The sequence below is a fragment of the Mesoplodon mirus genome, assembly GCF_964341445.2.
Source record: "Mesoplodon mirus genome assembly, chromosome: 14".
Lineage (NCBI taxonomy): Eukaryota > Metazoa > Chordata > Mammalia > Artiodactyla > Ziphiidae > Mesoplodon > Mesoplodon mirus.
Window position 1 is genome coordinate 60304188 of NC_138990.1, and position 13716 is coordinate 60317903.

Below are 13716 nucleotides of genomic sequence, written 5' to 3' on the forward strand. Positions count from 1 at the left end.
CCTCCCAGAGTTGGAAACACCTAAATGTTTCACATAAAACAAACATTACAATTGGTGCTCAGTTTAAAACTTCATAATATGCCCAAATAAACTAAGAACAGGGTTTCTGGTGCCCACTCACCATGAAAAATCAAATCTAAAAAAAAATTTTTGAAATATGCTTTTATTCTTTTTTTTTAAACATCAAAAATAAGACTTGGTTCTGTTTCACACATACACACATACCTTTTAGTGTAAATAAGGTAACTGTACAAACTGAGAACGTGAATCTGTGGCACATACCAGTTGTAAAGCTAACGGGTTCATCTACCTCATGGTTTCTACCTGAGCCACCTGACAGGAGACACTCTGAAGTAGGTGTCTCCTTCAGCAGTGCTTCTGCACTGTGAAACTTACCCAGTGACCCAAGCAACGGCATTTGTTTCTTACATTTCTAAGGGCCCTTTCTTGGGGCTCAATGCATAATTACAAGGATAGAGAATTCACTGCATGAACTTGTTCTGCATTTCCAATACAAGCAAGGAGCCAGAACTGACTCTGCATCAACATCTAAAGAAGTAAACAAGCACAAGCCAGCAAGTGTTCAATCTCTATAGTATTTTTAGAAAACGTCCTGAACTGACAAGCTCTTACATGATACTCACTCAATACCTCTGAACAAGACTAGCTCATAGCATTATTGATTTGTTAGCAAGTACAACAACACCGTACCTTTCCCGATCTCCGAGAATTCCTAATACAGAACACCAAGAAAATTGGGGTTTGTTCAGCAATTGCACCACATCTCTAAAAATTGAAACATTATTTGGTAAGTGAAGGTTTTTGATAAACAAGCAGACCAAGGTGAGTATTTCCAGTTAAGAAAGTTCACAATAATACAGTAATGTATCATTACCAATAAGAAGGTCTAACAGTCGACCAATGTTTTTTAAGGCAAGAAAAACGAAAACAAGTGCATGCTAGGCCAGGCTTTATGCATGTTGTCCTTGGCGCTGCAAGTATAAGGTCTGTTTAAAAAGCAAAGGGAAAAATTCAACCAATGCTTCCACAACCACAGAATGAGGTTTAGGACTGCAAAGAAAGAGGGAAAAAAGAAACACTATTCCCCTCCAATTATACTGCCAAGCATTCACAAGTGAGCTAGGGATCATAAGGTTAATTATACATTTAATAAGGTGTCAGGGAGATAACTGCTCGTTTCTTTATAAAAATTAAAATGTACAAAGCAAGTTCTCTTTAAAGTATAATTACCTACACTTACGCATACAAAAGGACTGATTTCAATCTCTCTATTTTATAAAAGGCTTTCATTGCGATAGACAGCCAGTACTTGAGAAAGAGACAAAAGTTAAACTCAAAAAAAAAAAGTTTATATGACAGACCAGATAAATCAAGTGTCTATCCCATCTTAGATGCTATAGTAAAATCAAATATGGCAAGACATTATTTTAGTTTACACTCATCACAGATGTCATTCTCTTAAGTTTCTAAAAGCACATTGCTCTTTCAAAGCTTTAAAACACTGTCAATACTAAAATGACTAGTATAAAAAGAACTTTTGGGGACACACAGAACATTTACACTATAAACTGATGCTTTCGACATCTGTGAATAAAGTATTCTTCACTACAGCAAGAATAATCTTTTACTGTTTGACAAGCAGGTAAAGAATGGGTAAAGGGTTTATCATCTGAAACCTCAGTCTACTGAAGGGGTAAAAATGAAAAGACAGCTGTTGCAGCAATGCTCGGCTGTCGCCAAGAGCCCTAGACAGGCCACTGTGGGTACATGCAGCTCTGAAGGTGGCTGCCACATCCCCACTGTCTCCCACTCTGGACTGCTCGCTAAGAAGAGCTTTGGTCAACAAGCTGGTAAATGAAATACCAAGTGTGACTTCCTAAAGAGCTATCACAATAATGTGTTAAAGCTGAATGAATACTATCACACGTCCAGCTAGACATGCAGATACCCTGAGTGGGTACACTTGGGTATGTACACACAAACATAAAGCATTAGAATTTATTCTTTTCAAGATAAAACTTTTAATACTAAAGGCAACAAGATAAACAATGAAAAGATTCCTGAAATCCCCATCATAAATTGCCTTTTCTGTTTAAAAAATAAATTTTTTAAGGAAAAAAAAAAGGTAAACATACCAAACCAAACAAGAAAATTCTCAACTAACTAGCATTTCTCTCTGTCCAGGAACAAAAGTAAAAAAGCCTTAGAGGCAGTGCCAATTTACACTTTTTACAAAAATGTTAACACAGAGAAATTTCTCAGGAATTCCTTTTAAAAATGACTTGGATTCTACTGTCAAACTAGATGAACTTTAAGGATCAAAAGCAGAGTTCCAGCAAATGAGTACAGTTTTACCTTCCCTATCTACTACTTAAGAGGTGTTGCAGCTTGCAAAATCGTTTAGTGAATATAATACTATCTACTACCAGAAATTGGTCCCAGGCCTCAATCTGACACCGGGAGTCTATACAAACACAGCCGTTGGCGGGATCACGGTGACTGTTTGACTGCCACCTGCTGGGAAGGGACTCTCCGGCGGTGCCTGTTTGTGTACATTACCAGTGGCAGCTATGATCACCCACCGATCACCCACCGTTCTCTCAGCACTTGGCGCGCGGCTTTATATTTAGTGCTGTTAAAATGGAATGAATGCAGTTGTCTCCTTCCCTGAAGCTTGCTAATTTAACTGAGAGAGTGCGGCCCACAGAGACCTGCATTTGTCATTTAATGTGTCTGTGACACACAAGTGAATAGAAAGCAAATTCTTAATAAATCTTGAATAAGGCACTGAGAATGTTTGAGTATTCGAGAAGCTGTACTTGAAAAGCAAACATTTCCTACTTTTTGTTTGCAAACTGTGTTACCATGGTGATGCATGGTATTTATAGAGCAGTGTTAGAGAAATTAAACTAGGAAATCAAAGGAATTGTTTTGCATTACCTATCTGCACAGAAACATTTGTCTTTAAATCATTTTGGCAAAACATGTCTTCCCCCACCCCCACTTAAATCTAAAGACATTTCTAGTCCGATTTGGCATCTTTAAAACCAGCAACCTGTAACGTACAATCCAGTCCCTGTCATGTAACCTTGATTCACGTTCAAATTTAAATGTGCAGGCAGCACCACACTTCATTTCCGGTATTCTACCACACACCTGAGTCTAGTAATTTCTTAACTGACTTCTCACAAGCCACAAGCCCCACTGCTCCATGTGTGGTGGGTCATTACCTGCAGGAGAGCTCTGGCATCATCCACCTTGCCTGAATCCACAAGCTGAAGGAAAAGATCGGTGACAGGTTTGTAAATTGCAAATTGATTGGCCAATCTCTCCGCCATGATGCTTACTGAAAAAAATGACAGGTAAGAAAAATCTTTCATTTAAACAGTGGTATAACTAACTCAGCCACCAAAGAAAGTCAGTCCAGACTCACTAGACAGAAAAAGTGCTTCTGTGTTCTTTGGCTAGAACAGTTAACTTACACTTTTCAAGTGCTGGTTCCAACCGCTCCTCTATGACTTTTCGGAATAAGTATGCCAAGCCAAAGTACTGAGGTTCCATGGTTTGGTTCCCTGAAGTAAGCATATTTTCAATGTTTTCTATTGCACCATCTATGTTACTGCTGTAAAATAAAGTAAAATAAATTATAAGGAAATATTTGCTTTAGTATTAATACTGCAGGCAGTTTCAGTATGAGTACTTTGGGATTCACGCATGCAAGCACTTTAGGAAAAAAAGGAAATATATTTACAATTAACCAGATAAAAAACACTATGCAAGTTGAACCCAATCACATTTAGGTGGCAAAAGCAATCACCGGGTGCTTTATGCTACAGTAACTGAGGTAGCTGCTTATTTTAAAAAACTGCTCTAGAGACAAGATCAAACAACTATATAGAGAAGAATTAAAGACGATAACTTAAAAAATTATTGTATCTCAAAGACTTGATTCTGCGGCTGTTTGGATGTAAAATGAAAACTTGTTTAAATGCTATATAACTCTGGCATTATAATCTGCAACTGGTCACTACTGCATGAAGTAAAGATAATGTATTACATCTCAGGATTCTTAAAAATGCTGATGATGTCTTCAAAAGGTATATTTTCTTTCTTTTTTTTTTGCGGTACGCGGGCCTCTCACCGTTGTGGCCTCTCCCGTTGCGGAGCACAGGCTCCGGACGTGCAGGCTCAGCAGCCATGGCTCACGGACCCAGCCGCTCTGCGGCATGTGGGATCTTCCCAGACCAGGGCACGATCCCATGTCCCCTGCATCGGCAGGCAGAATCCCAACCACTGTGCCACCAGGGAAGCCCCCAAAAGGTATATTTTCACGTCTCTCAACCCACAGTCACTACAACTTGTTTTTGTCAGGTAATATGTAACATTTGAAAAATATTCAATTTATACTAAAATTCTCAGAAAAAAGTATCTTCACACTTTTTATTTTAAAAAATTAATTACATGGCCTTATATAACAAGTTATGATAAAAAATTATCTTTATGACTATCTTTTTGGTTAAGATGCTCTTTAATTGGTACTTTACAGTTATGATATGGCACTCGAAATCCAAATAATCAATTTTATGTTGGAATTATTACCTAAAACAAGAATTCTCTAAAAATGAGTACACCATTACAATAAATTTTTCTTATGGGTTTTAGCTAGAGAATTATTTAATAGTGAATAAAAACATATCCTCGGCCTCATACAAAACTCTGTTTATATGGTAACATTTAAAATTTCATCCAGGGGCTTCCTGGTGGCGCAGTGGTTAAGAATCTGCCTGCCAATGCAGGGGACATGGGTTCGAGCCCTGGGCAGGGAAGATCCCACATGCCGCCGAGCAACTAAGCCTGTTCGTCACAACTACTAAGCCTGTGTGCCACAACTACTGAAGCCCGTGCGCCTAGAGCCCACGCTCTGCAACAAGAGAAGCCACCGCAATGAGAAGCCTGCACACAACTAAGAGTAGCCCCTGCTCGCCACACTAGAGAAAGCCCGTGTGCAGCAACAAAGACTTGGATAATTTTCTGGATCTTCTAACTTAAAATAATCACATTTTCTTATTAAAGGAAAAGTTTAAAGTTCTATTTGGGGAAATAGTTTTAAAAGGGTGAAAAACAAAACAAAACCTCTTCTCTGCCCAAAGAAAGAGGAACAAAAACCCCTGTAAAAACCAACATGACATTTTCATATCACAACTCATTAAATGTATGTAGGATTAACTGCTAAAGAACATTTTTTTCTAAAAGCATGAAAAATGTCAATTACATAATTACCCCCATGAATCTTTAACTTTGCTAGTGAGGTTAATAAAAATCAAGTTCTTATTTACTTCTACAGTAGTGATTCTCAACAAGGAATCTAGAAATGGTGGTGTAAGAATCATCTCTAAATACCTCCCATTGTGTGGATGTGTGTTGACAGGGGTGGATGGGTAGGAGGGTGGGGAAGATGGAAAAGCGTATTTTTAACAAGCTTGCTAGGCCTTCCATTTCACTATGTACTGGTAGAGTGTCACCTTCAAGTGTTGCTGACATTGAAATGAACTTATTTTTCACTTTTGCAACCAAGTGTTTCAACAAGGGCCTGGAATTTATGAATGACAAAAGTTACCAACTGTGAAGCAAATTTTATGAATTTGAAAATTTTGATAAATGTTAAGATTTAATTTAAAGCTAAAACATACTTTGTTAACATATAATTATTCCCTGATAGCTACAGAATAATCAGCAACTGGCATCAATACTTCCTCTGTAGTTGATACAGCTTCTAATACCCTAGTTTTTTAAAAGGTGGGATTTGAGATAACGTTCCTTCTGGTATCCAATGGAGAAAATGAAAGCTCGAAAATACTCACTTCTTTATTTGTGCCAAAGCAATGTTATTGATGAAAACCATACGGGAAAGTCCAATTGAATCTTCGAGTCCATCTACCAACTTCCGAATGTCTTGTATGCTTTCTGTATCACCCTTCAAGGCACATGCCTGAATAAGGCGGGTCACTGCTACCCTAGAAGGTATCTGCTCCAGATCCAAGGCTGTTTTTAGTGTTGTTAGAGCATCTACAATAGAAGAGCAGGTGACAGAGCTTTTTTTATATGAACCGTGCTGACTTTAATGTGTTTTGAAAACTAGCTTTTAAATATGAGCACCAAATGACTATACACAAAAAGCTATGAATAATTTATTCTATGTTACAGAAAATATTAATATTTTATGAGAAACCTAAAAAAAAATGAAGATTTATTTGACTGTAAGATATCAGAGACCAGAGAAATTTCTTCTTTAAGTCACAGAGAAAATGCAGATGTTACTGACAGAATGTGGATTCCATTCAGGGATAACATTTAGTGACTAATTTCAAAGAAGTTGACAAGTTCAGAGAAATATAAATAAGGAAAAATTTTAAAAATTAAAGGCCTTCCAAAAATATGTAACCTCTACCCACATTCAGACTTTCCCAGATTTTATTATACTCAAAAGATTCATTATTATCAAAATCTTCTAATACCGCAAAGATTCTTTCTTAAAAACAATGTCTCTAATCCAAAAAGGACTGATCATACAAGAAGAGCAGCCAAACTGGAACATTCAACTTACACACTAACAAATTTATTTTACACGATTACATATCTTGCAGATATTTTCTTACACTGATTTTTCGGAGAAAATAAAGCTCATCAGATTCCCAGGGAGAAACCCCTCAGGAGTTTCTTTTTCTTTTTTTAAAGTATCATACTTACAAGTATATGATTATGGATAAATATGGAATATCCTTCTGACTTACTAATTTAAGTGCCAGGGTAGCAAAATCATTATATTAAATAAAGTGGTGGACTGCAGGGAAAATGCAATACTTAGCACAACAATCACTGCTACCAAAGAAAACTTCATGGCTCTATAGAGATTAAAGCAGTGTAACCTACACAAAACTAAGACCCTCAAAGCACCTTTCCAAATAACAGTCTATCTTTAACAGAAGAATGGGGAAAAGGTAATAATTAAACACTCTATTAAAAGTGATACAGTAAAAGACATCATGAATTTAAGTTATTTATTACTGAATAAACAATTTATTATTACTTCAAATCTACATTCGAAACCAGTGATTCTCAAATGGGGAAAAGGGAAAATAGGCAGTTTAAAAGGCATATTCAATAAAATTTTATGAATATACACGAACATACAGGAAACAAAAAATGTTATTTATACTACTTTAATATTATCTATAGAAAATAAACTTGATAAAATCTTAACTGGTGGTCATACACAGATAATATGGAATATTTTTATTAGCCAAGAATACTGTCAGCCAGGAGGATCTTCCCACACCAGTGGATCAAATAGCAACAAAAATAAGATAACAATGGTGAGGATAGTAACTCGCATTTACTGAGCTTTTACTACATTTGTTGAGCACTTACTACTTGCCAGACCCAGTATTAAGCAGTCACACTCACAACTACCCTCTGAAGTTAGGTACCAAATTTATATGTGGGAAACTGAGGCACAGATAATTTAAACAATTTCCCCAAGGTCATACTGTTAGACCTCAACCCAAGAATCTAACCATCCCAGAGCCTGCATCTATGGGTGCATGTGTGTGTGAAAGAGTGGAGGATACAGGAGAAGAGATCATTTCACATCTATCCAAACGGAGCATGGGACCTTGGAACCGAAATCATATTCCCATACAGGGCTGGACTTCTGGACAGTTCATGATTTACAGGACGCCAAAAGCAGTATCCATCCACACCCTTCCCCGAGTCCTTATCACACTGTCACCTAATTTACTAGTAATATTGATTATATTGCAACGGTGTGATGTATCAGCTATTAATGTCCCAGAACAGCATTTGAACTGGCTTTATTTTTCTTCCTGCTTTAGATGGAATTGAGAAAAAGCAACCTGAATTTTTTTTTTTTTAAACTGGGAGCTCTAGTCAGCCATGGAACAAAATAAGGAGATGTGGATAGTGCCAACAGCATTCCCGTCCTTGACAATGACCACAGTAGGTTAGTCCGTGGTGAGGCATTGGGAGGTGGGTTCATAGCTTCTGCTCTCAACCAACCTCCAGGTGAACAGCTGAAAACAGATGTGAAATTGTATCATAGTTTCTTGTTGTCTTCACAGGGTACCTAACATACAAGTGGGATAGCAGTCAAGTTAAACACTGATCAGATTCAGCTCAAAAATTAACTCCTTGAAATTTAAAAAGTGTTTTATTCTGATCTCCATGTCTACAAAATGTCATTTACAAAAATGAACTTATTTATATAGGAGCAAGTTTAATTTTTCATTGTTTTAAAATTGTTTATCAGGGACTTCCTTGGAGGTCCAGTGGTTAAGACTCCGCACTTACACTGCAGGGGGCACAGGTTCGATCCCTTGTCAGGGAACTAAGATCCCACATGCTGCGTGTCGTGGCCAAAAATAAAATAAAAATTTAAAAAGTAAAAAAAAATTGTTTTTAAATATCTACTTGCCAAAAAGCCTCTTCTATTGCAAAGAAAATGAAAGCTTTTAAATTTTTAATAGCAAGCCCTACAACACTCAATTATGACTGAAGGCTGTCTAACAGGCTGGTCCTGCCTGTAGAATACTGAGGCAGCAATTTTGCATACGCAGAAATTATCACTTACATACTCAGTCCTAACCAATTAGGAAGACATCCAAAGACCAATACCTCTAGGCATTACAGGCAACATTAAAGCTGCACAATTAGACAGCAACTTTCAGAGATGTGAAATTATTTTATAAGCATGCAAGTGAGGAGTATATACAGAGTGAGGAAAAAACTAGGCAACATATTTAACCGTTAAAGAGCTGTTTAAACCTTCCTTAAAGAGTTCCTAAGTGTGTTTTGTTGTATCGGCAAAACCATGGTGTTACTGTATCAACTAAAATTCAAATGTAAAATTACATGTGAAAAGATGCTTATCTAAATTTAAGAGATTCATCATTTTTCCCCTTGGGAGCTCATTCATAAGACCATCCGATCCAAATCCATCCCTCTGCAAACCCATAAACAGCCTCTACCAAACAAATGGCCTCATCCCAACCCTCCCCAAAGTCATCTCTACATTTTTCGGGTGTTATCCTGTTAATTCAAAAGCTCGAAACTCAAAACTCCAAACACCGTATCTTACTGCTGTTGGTATTATGAACTATTAAAAAAGTATTAGATTAAGTTTTAAAAATCAATATTATAATCATTTGGTGCACAATCCCACACATTTAACACTCAATTTAACTCATTTGCTAACTCACATACAACCAACACAATATGCAAGAAACAACTGCTGGGAATTGTTTCAGATGCTCTAAAGTATGTTAATTTCCAAAGCAAAATGACTTGTGCTGTGAATTTTAACGCACTTGAAAGCCTGTACTTTCTCTCCTTCTGCAACACAAATTTTGCATGTCTGAAGAGCTGTGATTCATCTTAAGAAAACCCATCTTGTGTTAAATGGAATGGAAACTGGACTAAGTGGTCAAATGACAAGTACATTCATATTCAAGCTGTATTATAAATGCATGTACAGTAATTTACGTCTCTCAGCTACCACAAAAGGCTCTTGATAAGCAGGTAATTTGCTAAATGGACTCCTTTATCCAAGTATTCGAAGGGCGTTACAAGAAAAATCTGCAGAGGCATTAATGTGACGTAAAGGTCAAGCATTGTGACATACCTTTCAAATAATCCCGCCTAACTTGCGTTATGATGAGGAGGCTGTTGGCAGCATCGTTCAGTGTGAAGCCCTTGATGTGGGTCTCAGCGCTAAAAGAAGCAGACATTTAGAAAGGAATTACTGACATGCTTCTGATACGATAATAAATGGTTGAGCACCAAGGTGAAATTATAAAAACTACTGTTCATATGTTAAAAATATTGCTGCAAAATATCGACCTGGAGACAGCTTTTGTGTTATCCTGTCAATGGTTATAGAAGGATAATTTTTTTTTGCATTCTGACAGATGACAAAGTTGGAAATGAGCAACAAAAGAAACAAAGTACAAGATTTTTTTTAAACAATTGGTTCAGATTCTTGAATGCTGACATATTAGATGACTAAAATAACTGCATGCCCTGCATTGTTCTGCTGTATCCTAAGCTGGATACTTTTTCCTCTTTTTTCTACACTCACCATAATTATAAAATGTAAAACTATTCTTTCAGCAACAAAAATGAGCATTTATTTTCAGCACTTTATATTTTAAATATAAACTAAAGCATATTACTAACACCATATCATTTGGTTGATTAATTTTCAAATTTCTGTCATCTAGATACATACAATTTTTAAAGGTGAATATACTGCAGAACTAAAACCACTGCTACGTTAAAATGTAAAATTTCACACAATCTTGTCCCAGCCTTAAATTTGAAACCCCCCAACTTTTTTTTTTTTTTTTTTTTGTGGTACGTGGGCCTCTCACTGTTGCGGCCTCTCCCGTTGCAGAGCACAGGCTCCAGACGCACAGGCTTAGCGGACATGGCTCACGTGCCCTGCCGCTCTGCGGCATATGGGATCTTCCCGAGCCAGGGCACAAACCCGTGTCCCCTGCATCGGCAGGAGGACTCAACCACTGCGCCACCTGGGAAGCCCAAAACCCCCCAACTTTTTAAAACTCAAGAGCAAAAACTCGTTTTTCTTATGAATAAAACCTACGTAATTAAAAAAAAAAAAAAAAAGAAAGAAAAGAAGACAAGAAGAACCCTAGCCAGAGATGATTTGTTTGCTACATTGTTTGCATATCTCCTGTGATGAAATTTCAGCATCCTTAATGCCCCTAGGGTTTATCTCCCGATTAGGAAATCTCCACAGGTCAAAAGGAGCAAAAGAAATTGCTGCCATTTGCCTTATCAAGCTCAGTGATGATCTTGCTTCCAACAACCTCGGCCTACCGACATGAACATCTAAGCTGAGCAGATTGTGAGAAAAGCAGGGTCACTGATAAATTACTCTCGTCAATCCCAAGAAAATCCTCCAAAGACACCGTGATGTGCCCATCCTCTCAGTCACTTTCAGCCTCTGAGGTTCCCCCCTTACTGTTCCTGGGGGAAGGATTTTCTTATCCCCCCGAACGATCCTCTTAATCCCACCAAAGCACCCACTGCTCAGTTTGACTTTTTTCCTTTATCCCATCTGTCAAAGCTCTTAAGTCAAAAACTCATACATGAGACTATAAACTGCAGAAAATAAAGGATTTACTTTCTCAATCTTTAGCATGATTAAATAAACAAGCAGACACTATTAAAATTAAGCTCACTTCTTATGCCAACATTATTACATGTATTATACCATATTTACTTGAAAATATTACCTAAAATTCATTAAAACCATAAGGTAACAAAACTTCTGACATCACACTTGATTGTCAAACCTTTTGAAAATCTCAAAACACAGAACATTTTTCTTTTAATAATCTCTTCCTATCTCAAGAAGGTGTGTATTCAATACACATTTGAAAGTGAGGATAAATAGGAAGAAAACTCCCCAGCTCTATTACATGCTGAACATATACATGTTTTACATATGTAGAAACTGACCAAGCACAACCAAAATATATTCCAAACTGGCAAAGGGAGAAAAACTACAGAAGGTACTGGTGATTCTGCAGTGTATTCATTCATACAATAAAATAAGAGGAGTCTACTTCTGACTCATAATTTTGATCTTTCCTTTTGGAAAAAAATCTAGTACACAGATGTCAAATCAAACTTCCTGTGATGATGAGAATATTCTTTTTTTTTTTTTTTTTTGCGGTACGCGGGCCTCTCACTGTTGTGGCCTCTCCCGCTGCAGAGCACAGGCTCCGGACGCACAGGCTCAGCGGCCATGGCTCACGGGCCCAGCCGCTCTGCGGCATGTGGTATCCTCCCGGACCGGGTCACAAACCCGTGTCCCCTGCATCGGCAGGCGGACTCTCAACCACTGCGCCACCAGGGAAGCCCGATAATATTCTTTATCCATGCTGTCCAACAGGGTAGCCACCAGCTACATGTGGCTACCTGGCTACTGTGATGGAGGAATGGAAACCTTAATTATATTTAATTTTAATAATTTAAATTTAAGTGGGCACTTATGGCTAGTGGCTACTGGACTGGACAGCACAGAATTCCAGACATTTTCTTTTCATTTTTAGAACTGCTAAAATAAAGGAAAAAAACTGCAGAGTGAAGGGGTATCAATCTTTTAACTTACAATCAACTGCAAAAATTACTCTGTCTTAACCAAAGGAGATAGTATCACATGGAAAGTTTCATATTAGAGATTTCAGAGCTATGACTGGTCTATGGATTGTACTTATATAACACGCACATAGGACACTAGGCAGTGATTAGAATTTATCTTACTTTGGAAAACAAAAACTGGCCAATCCAGTAAAAACCATCAGTTATTAATTTAGCATTATTTTTAGACAGAATAAAATAAGAAGCTAGTAGGAGCAAGAGAAAATGAAGTGCTATTCTTGAAAGATAAAGCAGAGCTAATCACATGATTCTCAAATTTCCTAAGAATAGAGTTCAGTGTTAACAGAGATTTAAAATAACAATTTATAACCATTACTGCTCTATGAATAAGCAGTTCCCCTCCCTTGAAAGAATTCACTATACCTAAATTTTTATTTTGAAACACGAGGAAATGTTGTAATTCTAACTAAAAATGAAAGAAAGTTATTCTTTCTTTTTTTCTTTCAAAAATGTTAAAGGCATCTGTTACTTTTGAGGTTCCATTACTTGTTGGGAAGGTTAAGTAACCTTCTTAATAAAACTGCAGAAATCTCACTAGTAGTCAAGTGAATCTGCAACACATTAGAGACAGCAAAGGTACAGCAAAAACAAAGACTGCATTAGTTCACAGGGAAGACAACACTCTTAAGATTGAACAGGTGGCATCATGTAGGTAACTGTAACAGACTGCTATTTATAGAGTAATATGAGAGTAGTAGTGCCAGAATAATACTGGGGGTACCTCAACTTGCTACAGTAGCTCATTTGGTCACACCACATTACAAAAAAGATGCCTCTAAAAAAAAAGCAACAATTATTTTTCATTCTGATCACTGATGCAGAGCCAGAAGGGGAAGAGATGACCTAGTGGAACACTGGCAAGGTTGGAACCAGGAAACAAATCCAGAGAAGTTATACGACATTCCTCCAGTAACAGAGAATTGGAACTCTTAACTTCCGCTTCTGAATTCCCAGTCCAGAGTTATTTTCGAAAGTACCCAATGTAGATCTAACCCAAGATACGATTCTTCATAGTCAGATATAACATTTTATTGGTTCAAAGAAAAGGATGTGCACAGATCCCCAGATTAAGTGCCTCTGGGCATTCTAAAGCTTGGCATCTAGGATTCTCTTTGGGCCCACACAACTACATGGGGAAGGTAGCTACAAAATACTCCTGAAAAGATAACACAGGGGAAGATAAAAGTAACCTCAGGAGTACAGAAAGGTTTCATGAACATCTAGAGAGGGAGGGAAGGAAAGAAGATAAACCTACATTTTACAGGTTGTGGACATAAGTGTAAATAGAAGGGCTGTGCTTATAACCATCTTCTAGGTCAACAGCTTTCACACTTGTTTGATCAAGATTCTCAGTCAGACATAGTAAGAAACGATGTTTTACGGTACATACCAGTGCACTGATATACAGATGCACATATAACTGAAAGCAAA

The 13716-nt window shown here is 37.4% G+C and overlaps 1 protein-coding gene across 1 annotated transcript in view; it reads right to left on the bottom strand.

Annotated features, from left to right (window-relative positions):
* Positions 1–13716, bottom strand: part of LRPPRC (leucine rich pentatricopeptide repeat containing) — a 104668-nt gene that overhangs the window by 4906 nt on the left and 86046 nt on the right. Inside the window, exons 31-35 of the mRNA XM_082643124.1 lie at positions 9719–9807; positions 5883–6087; positions 3504–3643; positions 3252–3367; positions 712–786 (exon numbers count right to left, since the gene is read on the bottom strand). Of these exons, the coding sequence (XP_082499250.1) occupies positions 712–786; positions 3252–3367; positions 3504–3643; positions 5883–6087; positions 9719–9807 (625 nt within the window). The remainder of the gene's footprint in view (positions 1–711; positions 787–3251; positions 3368–3503; positions 3644–5882; positions 6088–9718; positions 9808–13716) is intronic.